Genomic DNA, 19225 nt, shown 5'->3' on the forward strand with positions numbered 1-19225 from the left:
ACAGACAATTTTCAACGTGTGTAAAAATTAGTACTGGACCAGATGTTAATTTGTTATGGAAGATATTATGGTGGTCAGTGAATGATTTCTTGTAAAATTACTGATCTCGAAACTTCTCCACTGCTAACGACTATTTTGGTATGATGGTCGCTTGGTCAAACTATTGTTAATGCTCCATTGCAAGAGGAGTTTCTGTTGGTCGCTTGTCGCGATTCCAAACAGTATTTGAAGTTTCACGTAAAGATGAGGTTTTGCTGGTCGATTGGATGTATTCCAGCCTTCACTGGTCATTATACTGCAATATTGGTGACGTTACATTATGAGTGGACTTAAAAAGACTGAAATGTCAGCTTCGTTTACAAACATTGTAATGCGCAGTGTGTGAGGCAAATCATGGACTGTTAAAATGTTAGTTGTGATACGAATTTACACGGACTGCAATGACTTCCATTCTTCAATGACATTTTCATCTGACGCTTGTTTCATTTGTGTACCTGATCATAACTTGACTATACCCTGTGCACCGAGTTTTTAACGAAAAACCACAAATTCAATTTTTTTGTGTACATGTTTTCTATTCATACGTTTTGCGAACTATATATTTATACACATTGTCAAATTTTTGCAGTTTTCACATTTTAAGGCAACATAATAACGTAAGAAAATTTTATCAAAAGTGGTAGGGGATTGTGAAAGGTGAACATTTATTGGTGGGCTGGACATTTATCTGCGGATAGTATAAGAATAAGTGGAAATTTCATGCTGGGAGAGCGGCGCAGTCAAGTGTGGAATAGTCGACTAACGACAGTGACAATAGTATTCTCAACTTGTGTATCTGTGGCTCAGATGTAAAGCGAAGAGTTGTCGAGTATTGTATATGGAGTAAGGTGGCAGAACTTTTAACGTAGTTCATATTGGAGGAGGATTTTGTTGAAGAAAATTATTAGGAATTAATATGATGGAAGGACTACTCAGACGCAGAATTTATGGACCAGAGAGAATGGATTTGCATTGTGGATATATTTTTAACGTAATAATTTTTGCTGGCACGTACTGATAATGTGTCATTTCAGTTTAATTCATAGTTGCATAATCGTTAAAACATTGCCTTGTAAGACTTTTGTAAAGGAAGTAAACTTATTTCGGTATTCTGTGAGTTTTATGTTTTCCCGAAATAAGAGTTTAGAATACAGCATTCTCATTGTAATGAACGGATTACTATTTTCATATAAAATACCAATTTATTTTCTTTTTTTTGCATGAGATAATCACCCCAGTCTTTCTGCCAGTCGTTTAGTTTTACTTTAACATACTTTAGCTGGCGTGATTGCTTCATGCTGGGCTGTTGCTGCTCATTCTGCTGTAATTTTTCAGGTGATTTTCTTAAATTTTTTGTTGGTTCTTCGTTTCTTATCTCACGTTTCCACTGCCCAAATTGTAAGCATTTTCTTTGTAATTCAGATTGTTAATGGGCCAGTGAACAGTGTGTGTTTCATAGTGTTGTTACGTAATTTCAGTGTCTCAAGTTTTTTGGGCACTGCCCGGTTTGATTTTGCTACTGATTTTAGAGTAAGAGTTTTGATTTGATTTCCTGCACAGTGAACGTCAGTTAATCTTTTATTTATTTAAATCTGTGTACTGAGACACACTGTTGGCAATAGCAATTTCACTTCAACCTTTTTATAACAGTGGATAGTATATCCAGTGTCGAATAAAAAGCAGGCTAAAATTTTAATGTCCATGAACGAGCGAACGATCGAGTCACAGCAAATAACTTTCAGAATGAACCATGAGATACCTCATCAGAAGTTGGTTATTATGTTTGATGACTGCTAACATCTACATCTACATCTACATGACTACTCTGCAATTCACATTTAAGTGCTTGGCAGAGGGTTCATCGAACCACAATCATACTATCTCTCTACCATTCCACTCCCGAACAGCGCGCGGGAAAAACGAACACCTAAACCTTTCTGTTCGAGCTTTTATTTCTCTTTTTTTATTTTGATGATCATTCCTACCTATGTAGGTTGGGCTCAACAAAATATTTTCGCATTCGGAAGAGAAAGTTGGTGACTGAAATTTCGTAAATAGATCTCGCCGCGACGAAAAACGTCTTTGCTGTAATGACTTCCATTCCAATTCGCGTATCATATCTGCCACACTCTCTCCCCTATTACGTGATAATACAAAACGAGCTGCCCTTTGTTGCACCCTTTCGATGTCCTCCGTCAATCCCACCTGGTAAGGATCCCACACCGCGCAGCAATATTCTAACAGAGGGCGAACGAGTGTAATGTAAGCTGTCTCTTTAGTGGACTTGTTGCATCTTCTAAGTGTCCTGGCAATGAAACGCAACCTTTGGCTCGCCTTCCCCACAATATTATCTATGTGGTCTTTCCAACTGAAGTTGTTCGTAATTTTAACACCCAGGTACTTAGTTGGGGGACAGCCTTGAGAATTGTACTATTTATCGAGTAATCGAATTCCAACGGATTTCTTTTGGAACTGATGTGGATCACCTCACACTTTTCGTTATTTAGCGTCAACTGCCACCTGCCACACCATACAGCAATCTTGTCTAAATCGCTTTGCAACTGATACTGGTCTTCGGATGACCTTACTAGACGGTAAATTACAGCATTATCTGCGAACAACCTAAGAGAACTGCTCAGATTGTCACCCAGGTCATTTACATAGATCAGGAACAGCAGAGGTCCCAGGACGCTTCCCTGGGGAGCACCTGATATCACTTCAGTTTTACTCGATGATTTGCCGTCTATTACTACGAACTGCGACCTTCCTGACAGGAAATCACGCATCCAGTCACACAACTGGGACGATACCCCATAGGCCGGCAGCTTGATTAGAGGTCGCTTGTGAGGAACGGTGTCAAAAGCTTTCCGGAAATCTAGAAATACGGAATCAACTTGAGATCCCCTGTCGATAGCGGCCATTACTTCGTGCTGCGAAGCAGCTGATTGTTGAAAAATAATTCAAATTATTTAGTGCAACGATTTGTTACTGCGAATGAGACTACGAACTGCCAATTTTTACAGCAAACAGCACTGAAATCAGCTGGTAGCATGAAGTTGATCTGCGCCAATAAACGCGAATTCCATTTCATTTGGAAATAAGACTAGGGCCAGCTTTATCTGAGTAACAGAAGAAATCATCTTATTTTATATGAGAGTAACGTAATAACCTTACGTGCCAACTGACGACAAGAAAAGAAAGAAAGGGTTACACGGATTAGATGTTAAGGAAAAGTAATGTTTTGCAGTTGTACAATTTACCGACCGACAAACTTGTATTGTTAGCTACGAAAAATAAGGGATTTAATGTTCATATCATGGGGACTCCGTCTTCAGGCCACAAGTGGTCCATCGGGACCATCCGACCGCCGTGTCATCCTCAGCTGAGGATGCAGATAGGTGGGGCGTGTGGCCAGCACACCGCACTCCCGGTCGCTATGATGGTTTTCTTTGACCCGAGCCGCTACTATTCGGTCTAGTAGCTCCTCAGTTGGCATCAGGAGGCTGAGTGCACCCCGAATTCATCTCATGGGCACTTCCTTTATCTTCATTACATATAGTGCACACCATTGTTTGCTTAGAACCGCATCTTAAGAAATATATAACTTGAAATTTTTATGTATGGTGGCCAGAAACAGTCTGAAAAGATTTGAAATGTGTTAAGAGTAGGTTATGCTGACTAATTGGTAACAAAAAATTCAATGTGTTGCGTCCTTCTGAAAAATTAAGTTAGACTATTAGGCCATTCCTCGCACAAATTGAAGCAGCCCGCAAGAGACGGTTACCTAAAACCTAACAAGTGAGTGATACAACATTTGCCTATGGGACAGTAGGACAGCATAAGCAGTCTCGTGCGCTATCATATACGTATGAGAACATATTACACTAATTGCATCTAGCATGTCACTAGAATTTTTCCTCGGAACGGCTGATTCACTAACTTCAATGCTAATTAACTGGGAAACGGCACAATTTATCAGTTTTTTCTGAACAATTATGTCTTTTCATGACATATCCTGTGATATCCTTACAAGCTTTTCACTCTGACCACTCTTTATATATCATGATAATATTACGACCACCCAAATTCGACAACTGCATTTTTACAGTGAAATCTACTCGCTGGAATAAAGTAAGAAAAGTATGTTAAAATCAGTGGGCATTAAATCAAAAATAGCTCCATGTTCACTCATGAAAAACAATCTATTACCGGCAGGACGAAGTACTTAACCCTGGTCTTCTATAGCTGAAATTGGGGGATGGATTATGTAGTTGTGACATGCATGGGCACTAGTAGCACATTGAAAATAACAGAGTGTGAAACTGTTCGGATGGTATTTGTAGTAAATGGGCTTTCTCTCCTGATGGGCTTTCTCTGCCGATGGGCTTTCTCTACCGAAACTACGAACTGCTGAAAGTAGTCGGTAACAACAGGCGTGATCTTTTCTCCCCAGCAGCATGTGTCTCTGCTGTATGGCACAATGGTAACAGCATCCACTTGGGCAATATATTAAGGAGGCAACACTGTCCACTACTCTGCCATTTTGACGGGAAGAAGATTAGGAAAAACAAAATTGACGCTCTACAGATCATAGAGTGAAATATTACATCCCTAAATCGGGTATGTGAGGTAGAGGGAAGTCATTGTCTGTAAGGACAGCAGTTCTGGTGAGGCCATTTAGGGTGACCACCATACCAGCACAAATTTACAAGCCAACTGGGTCAACAGATGATAAATAGATTGAAAAAATGTGTGATGAGATACAGAATATAGTCCAGATGCTTAATGGAGACAAAAATTTTATTGTTTTAAGTGACTGGAATTCGGTAGTAGGAAAAGGAAGGGAAGGAAACATTGTGTGAGGATGGCTTAGAAAGAAAATGCCAGCACGTTTAATTTTGCACACAGGTTCATTTAATAATCGCTATTACTTGGTCTAAGAACGAAAACGAAGGCAAGTTGTTTGCGTAGATGAGATATGAAGACACTGGAATCTTTCAGAATGATTATACAAGGTGAAGCGAAATTCGCGCACTCGTGCTTAGCAGCCCGAATCCTCATATACTACCGATAGAAAAATGTATGTCACAAAATTTCGTCCGGCGAGTACATCCGGCAGAAAAAGGACGTTAAAGAGTGGGAATCTGGCAACACTGTAACAACATGAATGGTAACTACATCTATCAGCACGTTTGGTTGTGTTGTACAGTTGGTGCAGTGGATACAGTTTCGGGTTAGTATACAGGGGTCGAGGATTCGATCCCGGTTTGGGGTGCATTTGTTTTTTTTTTGCTAATTTCATTCTGACATATCATACTGTAATATACATCGTTTCTTAGCTCACATGTATCCTAAATTGACAGCATTTTGTACCGATGAACATAACAAATACGTGGTTAGACAGTTGACTTCGTAGCAGCTGAGGAGAGCTCCGCCTACCATCCTAAGGGAGCCATGGCTCTGATGATGGTTATGTAAAAATAACCGAAACCGATTACCTATGCCATTGAAACATAAATGGTGTGATCAAGACTGAACTTTAGTCAAAATAAAATAAGAAATAGTTGAAATAAATGACCAGTCGCAGGACAGAATAACTACAAAAACAACATCGATTTCGGGATGTTAAACATGATAGTACAGTACTTGTCACTTATACTACATGTAATATGAGCACTAAGATGTCACGCATCAGCCACCTGTGACAGTTAAAATTTCCATAATAATGACCATATGACCTTCACAACAGAATACGTTGTAATCAGAACAACAGATGCTCAAAGCGACTTTCCTGTACATCCAAACATTGCGCAATCCGCCGGATCATACAGCACTGGACCATTCTCAGTAAAGCTGCGTCCACAGTAACAAGAGTAGCATGAAAACGTGCTATAAGTTTTATCTCATTCGTTGTCGAAGTAGACTACACGTGTTCCCTGAGATGTCCAGGGATTTACGTCAGGTGAAAGCTGCGGCTATACAACTGGACTCCACGTTCAAGCCATTTCCCTGGAAATATTTTGTCCAAATACAGTCGCACATTAATTCCAGAGTGTGGAGGTGCACCATCATGTTGGAACCATAACCTCTGCCGAACATGTAGTGTGACATCTTCCAGGACATCAGGTAGATAGTTTGAGAGGAATGCATGATACCTTCGTGTAAAAATGGTTCAAATGGCTCTGATCACTATGGGACTTAACTTCTGAGGTCATCAGTCCCCCAGAACTACTTAAACGTAACTAACATAAGGACATCACACACATCAATGCCCAAGGCAGGATTCGAACCTGCGACCGTAGCGGTCGTGCGGTTCCAGACTGTAGCGCCTAGCACCGCTCGGCCACTCTGACCAGCTACCTTCGTGTAGTCAACCGGTCAGGCAACATGTAGAGGCCTGATCACCTGTCGCCCAATATTTCGGGCCAGATGTTCAAACCAAAGCAAACTTCATATCTCCAGTCGCGGGTGACGTGCAGGTTAACCTCACACCAATGGTGGGAAACATGCATATTGAAGACATCGCCGCACGAAGTGGCAGCGCGGTTAGAGGTGCCATGCCACTGATTGCGCTGCTCCTCCCGCCGGAGGTTTCTAGTCCTCCCTCGAGCATGGATGTGTGTGGTGTTCTTAGCGTAAGTTAGTTTAAGTAGTGTGTAAGTCTAAGGACCGACGACGTCAGCAGTTTGATCCCTTAGGAATTCACACACATTTGAACATTTGAAGACACCCTCAGGAGTGAATGCTGCTTCATCTGACCATATTTCGGTGTTCATGAAGTCATCGTTGGCTTCCTGTTGTTGTTGGAACCATTCACAGAATTGTGTCCGTTGATGGCGATCTACATGATGCAGGTTTTGCGTGAAAGCATAATGATAGGGGTGCAGCACATGGCTTGTGCAGCACGTTAATAACCAGGCCTTGCGAGACACTCAGCTGCCATGATACGCTACGTGTACTTCGCTTAGGTACTTGATGTATGACCTCCAGAATAGCTTCCTCAGTAGCTGGAGTACTTTGAGTCCGTGGACGACCTCTATCACACGATGGTGGAAGGAGAAAACCTGACCTTCGAAGGGGCAGCTCCAGACGACGACACATTTTCATCTGGATGGCGTCAACGAAAATATCTAGGAGCATATTCACGAGTGGCAACACCAGCCCGGTTAGCAGATGCACCAAGGACCAGAAGCATATCCACATATTCATTGTTTGTGTGTGCCATACGTCTGCTACACTGGTTTAGAGGTTTACATTAAGAAAATTTGATACGTGTACGCGTGCGTTACTCTACTCGCAACAAGTACCTGTCTGGTGGACAGCGCATTCAGTATAAACACTCCGTCAGTCCTGCGCACTGTTTCACCTAAAGCGCATTACCCCCCTGACAGATATTGCTCTGCATGATTCATCCCAACACTGCTAATTGTGAAATGTTCGGTTTCTAATTACACTGTTGCCCTAACGGTAATAGAGGTGATCTTTCCACAATCTCATCGTTAGAGTAACAATAATAATATCAATAGTAATGCATCGAGATACCTACTAAACAGCATGTGATTACCAGACTCAATGTTGAAAGGCAAAATTAGTGGGACCATGGTGATAAACATACAAATAGTAACAGAGTTTGGACATTATTCGCAAAGCACGTTTCTAGTCCTGCTAGTAACGTAACGCTCTAACGAACTGTAATAGACCTGAACGGGGCAAGAATAATATCTGGTACTAATCCATGGGACCACTGGAGGAGGGTACAAAGAAAACCGGTTTTGCATCTGGTAGATGATGTCGTGCGAATAAATTAACGTCCACGATGTGGGAAAGGCTTCTTTCAAAGCTGGCCAATCCTCGATATCTACGATTGTACGCAAATGTTTTCTAGAAGACCCGCTGGAATCGCTGCTGACAATTAAGATGTCAGATACCGTACCACCTGTACTAAATTTACCAAATGAAAAACATATACCTGAACCCAGGATCGAACCATCGATCTCCTGCATGTCCACCCAAAACTCCATTCACTGCACCAACTCTACAGCTCAACCAATATTACTGACAGAGATAGTTACCACTCAAGTGGTTAAAATGTTGCCAGATTGCCATTCCATAACGTCCGTTCACTACCTCAGAAAGAATGTAATAATTCCAACACCACAGAAGAAAGACGTTGACAGGTGTAAATACTATCGAACCATAAGTTTAATAAGTCACAATTGCAAAATACTGACACAAATTATCGGCTGAAGAATGGAGAAACTATTAGAGGCCACGTTGGAGAAGATGTACCCATATTTCGGTACATGCGAGGCACAATACTGACCCCACGATTTAAGGTTACGCTGAAGATTGGCAAACCTAAGTTTATAGCATTTGCGGACTTACCGAACGTTTTATGGAAACTGGGCTGGAATACATTCTTTGAAATTCAGAAGGCAGTAGGGACAAGATACAGGTTGCAGGAGCCCATTTACAATTTGTATAGAAACAATGTTGCAGTTTCTAGGGCTGAAGGGCATAAAGCGAAGCCTTAGTTGAGAAGGGAATGAGACAGACTTCTAGCCTATCACCGAGTTATCCATTCTGTACTTTGATCGATACGTGTAGGATGCCAAGGAGAAAATTGGAACCGGAATAAAGTACAGGGAGAAGAAATTAAAAAGTTTGAGGTTTGCCGATGAGACTGTAATTCTGTTTCCCGAAAGGACTTAGAAAGTAAGCTGAATAGAATGAATATCACCTTGGAAAAAGGGTAAAGATTAATATATACGAAATTAAAAAAAGGATGACGGAGCGCAGACGTATTAAATCAGGATATTCTGAGTCAATTGGTCTAGGAAATGACACACTAAAAACAGGAGATGTGTTTTCCTATTTGGACAGCAAAACAACTGTTGTAGGCTGGAGTGGATGGTATGTGATATACAATCTGACAATAGCAAGAAAAACATTTCTGATACTGAGGAATTTGTGAACGTGTAACGTAAATGTAGGTAGTAGGAAGTTCTTTTCTGAATCAATTTTTCTGATATGTAAACTTTTATGAAAGTAAAACTTAAACAATAAACAGGTCAGACTAGTACAGAATAGAAGCTTTTGAAATGTTGTGCTACAGAAGAATGCTGAAGATTAGATAAATAGATCGAATTGGGGAAAAAAAGCAAATTGTAGCACAACTTCACTGAAAGAACCTGAGGCATTAGCGAATTGTGAGTTTATTAGTGGGAGTGAGTGTGGAGGCTAAAAATTGTGGAGGGAGACCGGGCCTGAATGCAGTAAGCCTGTTGAATCGGATGTAGGTTGCAGTAGTTGTGTAGAGATGAAGACGCTTCCTCATGACAGACTTTCTTGCAAACCTGCATCAAATCACTCTCCTGTCTTCTGAAGATCACAACAATAACAACAAAATCTGCTGTTCGTGACAAACTCTGACACATGTTGCACTGTTTTCGGTACTACAGCTCTCATACCCTTTTACCCTTCCATGAATGTCAATGAAGCTGTTACCCTTCGATTGAAATAGTGCATAGAGATTACTTATGTATCCAACACCAGAGTGCGTGGTTGTTTGTTTCATCAGGGAATATACTCACCGGTAGCGACATACAAAGTACGTAACAGAATAAATGTTACTTTTTTTAGAAAAGAAGAAGCTCAGCTGTTCATTTTCCTCTGTCAAGAGGTCTTATTGGAGTGAGTCATAAATAAGTCATCGAGTACTGGGGCATCTGATGTACATATAAATTATTCATATTTTATTTTATAAAAGTTTTATATTAATTATATTGGGAAACATGGATATAGGAATTTGAAAAAGCAATTCAGAATTTACTATAACAAAGTATATGTAATAATACACACTATCTATAGCACAGGAATCCAATGTTTAAGTTTTAGTCTATTTTAAGAAAATATTGACTTAAGTACCCATCACTACTAACAGTAGTTTTTCTAGAACTGACGTAATGTGAAACAGCAAAAACAACTTGTTTCTTTACTGAAGCGAAGTACAACATCACCTATAGTGCACACCAGATATGCTGTGATTTTACATGTTGTAAATTTGCTGCATATTCTTGTGGGATTCAGTGTAGGAAAATGATTCGTGTATTCACATCAAAAAATCTGGCGGATCTTTACATTTCTTTGCTGTGGTATTATTCTGTACTTCAGAGCATGGTCTCTATCGCTTTGCCATTGCCCAGTGTTCAAATGTACGGAGAGTATGTTCAGTTTCGAATGTTCGCAGTTTCACCGAACCTTTCGGCCCACGAAACTTCCTGTGCAGCAACCAATTGACAAAAGTTAAGGTAACAACGTTATAAAGCAGTCTCATGTACCATTTCCTACAGTGCATAGAAATATGACGTTGCAATAAACTGTGAAGTAAATCAGTCTCCCCATTACTGCTGGGCATTTTATAGTGTTCTATATCTCCTCTGTCCAGTCGAACCTTTGAATAGTCCCTTCTGGTTGAGTTCAAGCGAATGTCGATAGTAAACAGACATACTTATTATCTTTCCATAACAAGTTCCTGACTTGCGTGTTTTCATTTGTAATGCAGTATTAGACAGAAAACGTTTTCTTTATCTTCGCAGTATCAACATTTGGAAGTTTGGGCTGAAGAATTTTGTTCTTTTAACAGTGACCATACTGTGTGTGGCTTGGTGAGTAAACTATTTCAATAGAGGCAGCCATGTACGGCAATTAGAAGAGTAAACTTCGTGAAACGCACTTTTTGGAATCTCTCCTCACAGTCTGACAGCTGAATTCCCCTAATTCCCAGGTATAGCTCACGGCCAGGTCTGTTTTTCAACAACTTTTCAGCTCCTGCGTATCCTTATAATTTGCAGTGAAATGCCGTGTTCACTCACCGTGGCAATCTGGAACATCTGGAAGCAGGCGGCGGCACCAATGGATATGCTCTGTGCCAGCAACATGGCCCCTAGGCGCCGTTCCAGCAAGTCTGAGTTCCTGTTACAACACATAGCAGAAGACTCTCGTCAGGAGCCAATTGAGGAGCGTTGTAGATCAGCGGACTAAGAAACAGCGTCCGCACTAGAAAAGATTTATATCCATCGGCACTTGCCCTGCTGCTTTCATATTATGTAAGCGCACACAATTACAAAGATTAATTTAATATCCTTTACAATACAACGACCGCATGTAACTCAAACTTTACACCATATATGATGCACATGAGAGCACAGAATTAATATATGACTCTCAGAAGTCAGTATGGCTCGACAACACCACTTGTTATAATGTGTGCTTCTAAATATCTAAACGTGGATTACAAAAGGTCTGCCGGCCGGTGGGGCCGAGCGGTTTTAGGCATTAGCATCATAAATAGCAAAAGCTAGCATGTGTCGGCTATGCTACTTATTTATGCGGGCTGTCAGATCGCTGTCTTCAGGGCAGTGTTTAGAACTGCGTGGCAGACTGAAGTGAGATGTACAGACTTAACATACAGAACGAACGACCACATTCACGTGTCCTTGCAATCCCGGGCACTTTTGGTTTGTGGCCAACGGAACTGGGACCAATGACTTGGCTCCTCGAGTCCAGCTAGTAACAGACGGCCTCAGACCGTTCACACAAATGAATCTACATCCATCGTAGCACTACACCGTCCAGGTAACACTGCGAGGAAAGCAGCAATGCCTTTTACTGTCATTTAAACATTGGGTCTTCCGCTCCATTCCGTGGTCACATTTCGTAGACAAGTAGTAGCTCATCACTGATCCTAAATGCTTGTCACAGTGATAGCCCTATACGAAACCAAACCTTAGTTAGGAAAAACATAACCGTGCCTTATTTGTACTCAGTATCAAAATGATATTTTGCCGCCCGCCGAGATAGGACGCTGGCGATCTTACCATGAACACAAGTCACTGATTTCTTAGCCACGTATTGCTACTATACAGTTATACAGTATGCCCTAGACAAGTAAGTTCCGATTAAGGTCGTAAGGGATTGGAAGACTCACCACGATTTAATGGCCGTGTTAGAAAACTGCTGCGTAAACAAACAGGACTTCATGTCAAGGTAAGGTGAAACCTAAAGTGAAAACCTAGCTGACAATCAAAAGCTGAACTAAGAGAAAAAGAGCGAAAGGAGTGCAATGTGAGAATCGTTGAGTGACTTTGAAAGTAGGTCTTTGTCAGCCGATCTGAGTAAAACCCCTAACAGGTTTTGGTCGTATGTAAAATCAGTAAGTGGTTCGAAATTATATATCCATTCACTCAGTGACCATACTGGCACCTAAACGGAAGATAACAGAGAGAAGGCCGAAATGTTTCGTGGAAGATCGTAACACGGTCCCTCCTTTCAACTGTCGTACGATCATCGAAATGGCTGATAATGAGATAAAAGATCTCGAAATAGAAGAACGCCGAATTCCTTGACTTCAGGAAGATATTTGACAGCGTCCCTCACTGTCGTTTAGTGAAGAAAATACGGGCTTGTCGAACGTCACAGTGCACATAGAGCTCAATACGTTGTTCTTAACGGAACAATATCGACAGACGTAAAGTCAATTTCCAGAGTGCCCCAAGGAAGTGTGATACGACCGTTATTGTTTGTACAAATACAGTAACGAGTTGCAGGATGATCTGCAGGGAATTGATGAATGGCCCTGGCAGTTGAACCTGAACGTAAATAAATGTAGTATATTGAACACAACGTAGGAAAAGAAATTCACTACTGTACAGCTATACTCTTGATGAAAAACCGCTGGAAACAGTATCTACCGTAAAAGTATGTAAGAATAATTATCCCGAGTGACCTTAAGTTGAATGACAACGTAAAACAAATGGCGGGAAAAGCAGATGCCAGACTCAGATTCATAGGAAGAATATTAAGGAAATATAGCTCATCAACGATTGAAGTGGCTTATAACGTGTTTGTTCGACCGATTCTGGAATATTGTTTGCTTATCTGGGATCCCCACCTGATAGAACTGACAAAGGCGATAGATAAGATCCAACGAAGAGCTGCACGCTTCGTCATGCAATCGTTTAGCAGGTGCAAGAGGGTTACGCAGATGCTCAACAAACTTCATTGGCAGGCGTTACAGGACAGGTGTTGTGCGTACGGAGAAATTAAGTACTGAAATTTCGATAGAGCACTGCCCGGGAAGGGAGGGACAACATATTACTTCCCCATACATACGTCTCGGGCAGTTCAAAAATGTGTTTGAAATCATCAGTCCCTAAGCTTACACACTACTTAACCTAAATTACCCTAAGGACAAACACACACATCCATGTCCGAGGGAGGACTCGAACCTCCGCCGGGACCAGCCGCACAGTCCACGATTGCAGCGCCCAAGACCGCACGGCTAATACTGCGCGGCCGTCTCGGGTAGTGACCGTGTGGAGAAAATTGAAGAAACGAGAGCCAGTACAGAGGCTTACCGACAATTATTCTTTACAAGCACTATTCGTGAGTGGAACAGAGTAGGAGGGCTCAGTTAGTTACACCAAAGCTTCCCCCCGCCACACATCATTAGGTGGCTTGCGGAGTAAGATGTAGATACAAATGCTCCGCGGCTGTAATCGTTCTTTCATAAATATTGCATAAGGATTGCTTTACTTAGACAGTTACAGGAGATGAACGTTAGAGAAGTTATTTTAAATGGCGTTATAGTTAGGAGACCTATACATAACCTGAATCATTCCCTTCACATCATAGTTACTTTGCTCGTAATGTCACCAAATCGAGACTGTACTCGGCAGCTAAGACTGCCATGATATTCATCATTTTCCCTTGCTATCCAGATACTGTGGCATTTTATTTTTTTCGAGATATAGCCGTTCCCGAACTATGCAACAGTGTTCGTTTCAATAAAAATCGTTTTTCGCTAAATATAATATCTCTCTTACACCTCTCTGCATCTGTCTGCGAGCAGGCTTAAAACTGTAAGAAGGTTGTGTGTTCAAAGAACCAGGAACAGAAAGTCACGAAGACAAGGTCGGACTGAAAGGTTCCAACATATTTTTTGACCTTTCACGGGCATTTTCATAGTCGTCCATCAAAAATCATTCCTGAGGTGTTCTGTTCCTCTCTCTGTCATGAGCAACAGTGACCTCTGGAGGCACATCTGCAGTCCGACTGTATTCAGCTCCCTGGAAATGTTGAACGTCATAATTTTCTTCCAACAATTATCGTAAAGGATTGCCAGTCCACCTGCGTGTATCATCAGTATCCGTAGGATTTCCTCGCCTAAACATTAAAGAGACATTGATAAGGGAACGAGTTACAGCAGTAGTAGGATAAACCCATTTGTAGCTCAATTTTGATATCAAATTGATATGAAAATTAATCAAATTGACACATTAGTCACCAGAACCTTGTAGCCTTAGGAATGCATATGTTTATGTTCTCTCTTACCAATACGTTTTGGTAATGATCCCAGACACTAGAACAATACTTTAGAATTGATGGCGCATTTAATTCACGTAAAATGCAACAAACTCCGTCCGCCTGGAGCTCCATCACGCATAAAAACCACCCGTCTCTTGTTCTTCACCGTCTGTTATATCATCACAACAGTTTCATATCTACTTTACACCGATAAAGGGTGCTAACGTCCTCGACATTCACGGAAATGGAGCAATCTTGTGCTCTTGGATGGGTGCGGGACAGCAGTTACATCCCGGTTCGCACTGTTCCTACATGAAACGTGGAATATAGAGGTCTACGTCTGGTCAGCTGCATGGAGCGTTTGTCAAAGACAATGTGAGGAGATGTTTCGGTCTCTAACTTTATCCTAAGAATGCGGCAATGCCCTGTGACTCCCATACACATAGAGGAAGTTAGTAAGTTACGCACTATGGTCGAAATGCTACAGATATGTAGGTCACTGTGTGGTATACTTTGGTGTATATATTTGAGAACCCCCCCCCCGCCCCCCATGAACCATGGAACTTGCCGTTGGTGAAGAGGCTTGCGTGCTCAGTGATACAGATAGCCGTAACGTAGGTGTCACTACAACGAAGGGGTTTCTGTAGAGAGGTCAGACAAACGTGTGGTTCCTGAAGAGGGGCAGCAGTCTTTTTAGTAGTTGCAGGGGCAACAGTCTGGATGATTGACTGATCTGGCCTTGTAACACTAACCAAAACGGCCTTGCTGTTCTATTACAGCGAATGGCTGAGAGCAAGAGGAAACTAGAGCCGTAATTTTTTCCGAGGGAATGCAGATTTACTGTATGGTTAAATGATGATGGATTCCTCTTGGGTAAAATATTCCGGAGGTAAAATAGTCCCCCATTTGGATCTCCGGGGGGACTACTCAGGAGGACGCTGTTATCAGGAGAAAGAAAACTGGCGTTCTACGGTTCGGAGAGTGGAATGTCAGATCCCTTAATCAGGCAGGTACGTTAGAAAATTTGAATAGGGAAATGGATAGGTCAAAGCTAGACATAGTGGGAATTAGCGAAGTTCGGTGGCAGGAGGAACAAGACTTCTGGTCAGGTGAATACAGGTTTATAAATACAAAACCAGATAGGGTAATGCAAGAGCAGGTTTAATAATGAATAGGGAATGCGGGTAAGCTACTACATACAGCATAGTTAACGCATTATTGTGGCCAAGATAGATACGAAGCCAACGCCTACCACAGTAGGACAAGTTAATATGCCAACTGGCTCAGCAGATGACGAAGACATTCATGAAATGTATGATGAGATAAAAGAAATTATTCAGATAGTGAAGGGAGACGAAAATTTAATAGTCATGAGTGGTTGGAACTCGATAGTACGAAAAGGAAGAGAAGGAACCGTAGTAGGTGAATATGGAATGGGAGGAAGGAATGAACGAGGAAGCCGCCTGGTAGAATTTTGCACAGAGCATAACTTAATCATAGTTTACACTTGGTTCAAGAATGGTAAAAGGAGGCTGTATACATGGAAGAAACCTGGCGATACTGGAAGGTCTCAGATAGATTATATAATGGTAAGACAGAGATTCAGGAACCAGGTTTTAAATTATAAGACATTTCCAGGGGCAGATGTGGACTCTGACCACAATCTATTGGTTATGAACTGTAGATTAAAACTGAAGAAACTGGAAAAAGGTAGGAATTTGAGGAGATGGGACCTGGATAAAATGAAAGAACTACAGATTGTAGAGAGCTTCAGGGGGAGCATTAGGGAACGATTGACAAGAATAGGGAAAAGAAATACAGTAGAAGAAGAATGGGTAGCTCTGAGAGATGAAATAATGAAGGTAGCAGAAGGTCAAGAAGGTAAAAAGATGAGGGTTAATAAAAATCCTTACGTAACAGAAGAGATATTGAATTTAATTGGTGAAAGGAGAAAATATAAAAATGCATTGAATAAAGCGGGCAAAAAGAAATTCAAACGTCTAAAAAATGAGATCGACAGAAAGTGCAAAATGGCTAAGCAGGGATGGCTAGAGGACAAACGTAAGGTTGTAGAGGCTTATCTCACGAGGGGTAAGATAGATACTGTCTACAGGAAAATTAAAGAGTCTTTTGGAGAAAAGAGAACCAGTTGCATGAATATCAAGAGCTCAAATGGAAACCCAGTTCTAAGCAAAGAAGGGAAAGCAAATGGTTCAAATGGCTCTGAGCACTATGGGACTTAACTTCTGAGGTCATCAGTCCCCTAGAACTTAGAACTACTTAAACCTAACTAACCTAAGGACATCACACACATCCATGCCCGAGGCAGGATTCGAACCTGCGACCGTAGCGGTCGCACGGTTCCACACTGTAGCGCCTAGAACCGCTCGGCCAGTCCGGCCGGCTGAAAGGGAAAGCAGAAAGATGGAAGGAGTATATAGAGGGTCTATACAAGGGCGATGTTCTTGAGGACAATATTATGAAAATGTAAGAGTATGTAGATAAAGATAAAATAGGAGATACGATACTGCGTGAAGAGTTTGACAAATCACTAAAAGACCTAAACCGAAACAAGGCCCCGGGAGTAGACAACATTCAATTAGAACTACTGACAGCCTTGAGACAGCCAGGCCTAACAAAACTCTACCATCTGGTGAGCAAGATGTATGAGACAGGCGAAATAGCGTCAGACTTCAAGAAGAATATAATAATTCCAAGCCCAAAAAAAAAGCAGGTGTTGACAGATGTGAAAATTACCGAACTATCAGTTTAATAAGCGACGGCTGCAAAATATTAACACAAATTGATTACAGACGGATGACCGAGCGAGGTGGCGCAGTGGTTAGCACACTGGACTCGCATTCGGGAGGACGACGGTTCAATCTCGTCTCCAGCCATCCTGATTTAGGTTTTCCGTGATTTCCCTAAATCGTTTCAGGCAAATGACGGGATGGTTCCTTTGAGAGGGCACGGCCGATTTCCTTCTCAATCCTTCCCTAACCCGAGCTTGCGCTCCGTCTCTAATGACCTCGTTGTCGACGGGACGTTAAACACTAACCACCACCACCACCTACAGACGAATGGAAAGACAGGTAGAAGCCGACCTCGGGGAAGATCAGTTTGGATCAAGTACAAATGTTGCAACACATGAGGCAATACTGACGCTACGACTTATCTTAGAAAGTAGATTAAGGAAAGGAAAACCTATGTTTCTCGCGTTTGTAATCTTAGAGAAAGCTTTTGACAATGTTGACTGGAATACTCTCTTTCAAATTCTGAAGGTGACACGGGTAAAATACAGGGAGAGAAAGGCTATTTACAATTTGTACAGAAACCAGATGGCAGTAATAAGAGTCGAGGGACATGAAAGGGAAGCAGTGGTTGGGAAGGGAGTGAGACAGGGTTGTAGCCTATCCCCGATGTTATTCAATCTTTATATTGAACGAGCAGTAAAGGAAACAAAAGAAAAATTCGGAGTAGGAATTAAAATCCATGGAGAAGAAATAAAAACTTTGAAGTTCGCCGATGGCATTGTAATTCTGTCAGAGACAGCAAAGGACCTGGAAGAGCAGCTGAACGGAATGGACAGTGTCTTAAAGTGAGGATATAAGATGAACATCAACAAAAGCAAAACGAGGATAATAGACTGTAGTCGAATTAAATCGGGTGATTCTGCGGGAATTAAATCAGGAAGTGATACGTTTAAAGTAGTAAATCAGTTTTGAAATTCGGGGAGCAAAATAACTGATGATGGTCGAAGTAGAGAGGATACAAAATGTAGACTGACAATGGCAAGGAAAGCGTTTCTGAAGAAGAGAAATTTGTTAACATCCAGTATAGATTAAAGTGTCAGCAAGTCGTTTCTGAAATTATTTGTATGGAGTGTAGCCATGTATGGAAGTGAAACGTGGACCATAAATAGTTTAGACAAGAAGAGAATAGAAGCTTTCGAAATGTGGTGCTACAGAAGAATGCTGAAGATTAGATTGATAGATCACATAACTAATGAGGAGGTATTGAATAGAGAGAAGAGAAATTTATGGTCATCTTGAGTAGAAGAAGGGATCGGTTGGTAGGGAATATTCTGAGGCATCAAAGGATCACCAATTTAGTATTGGAGGGCAACGTGGAGGGTAAAAATCGTAGAGGGAGACCAAGAGACGAATACACTAAACAGATTCAGAAGGATGTAGCTTGCAGTAAGTTCTGGGAGATGAAGAAGCTTGCACAAGATAGAGTATCATGGAGAGCTGCATCAAACCAGTCTCTGGACTGAACACCACAACAACAACATATTTGAGAATTAACAATGAATGAACATACTGCTCAGTCATCTGCTTACATTCACGATGGTAATCGCAAAGTAGTGGAGGGGCTGTTTAGTGATGATACAGAAACTGGTAAGCATGCTTCTACGTTATTGGTTGGTGTTGAAATTATGATAAAATTGCTAAAATTGATCGCACTATGAACAGTGATGCTTATTATTATATTGCATCGACGGTGTCGTTTCCTTCCCAACAGTCCAGGTACACTGTTGCTTACCACATAATGTGATTTACACTGTTCAATATCTCCTTTGCTCGAGTAGTCAATGGACCAAACGTGTTAAAGTCAGTTTAGAATCTGACACAGACATTGAAGTCGTGGCACGAAAAACAAAAACAAAAATGCACGGCAGTGCACAAAGCGTGTTACAGCAGAAAAAACGGTCCCTCTCCTGCGACTGATAACATGTGGAAGAAGGTTGTCGTACAGTACAGGAGATGGAACTTTACATCGGTCTGTGCAGGCGACGTTGATCACTGGCCACCTGCTC

The 19225-nt window shown here is 41.5% G+C and overlaps 1 protein-coding gene across 1 annotated transcript in view; it reads right to left on the reverse strand.

Annotated features, from left to right (window-relative positions):
• LOC124620129 (odorant receptor Or2-like) overlaps positions 1-11008 on the reverse strand; it is a 38683-nt gene extending 27675 nt beyond the window's left edge. The window contains exon 1 of the mRNA XM_047146800.1: positions 10914-11008. Within this exon, the coding sequence (XP_047002756.1) occupies positions 10914-10979 (66 nt within the window). The 5' untranslated portion in view covers positions 10980-11008. The remainder of the gene's footprint in view (positions 1-10913) is intronic.
• Between the last annotated feature and the right edge of the window lie 8217 nt (positions 11009-19225).

Source organism: Schistocerca americana, chromosome 6 (genome assembly GCF_021461395.2).
Source record: "Schistocerca americana isolate TAMUIC-IGC-003095 chromosome 6, iqSchAmer2.1, whole genome shotgun sequence".
NCBI classification, from domain to species: Eukaryota; Metazoa; Arthropoda; class Insecta; order Orthoptera; family Acrididae; genus Schistocerca; species Schistocerca americana.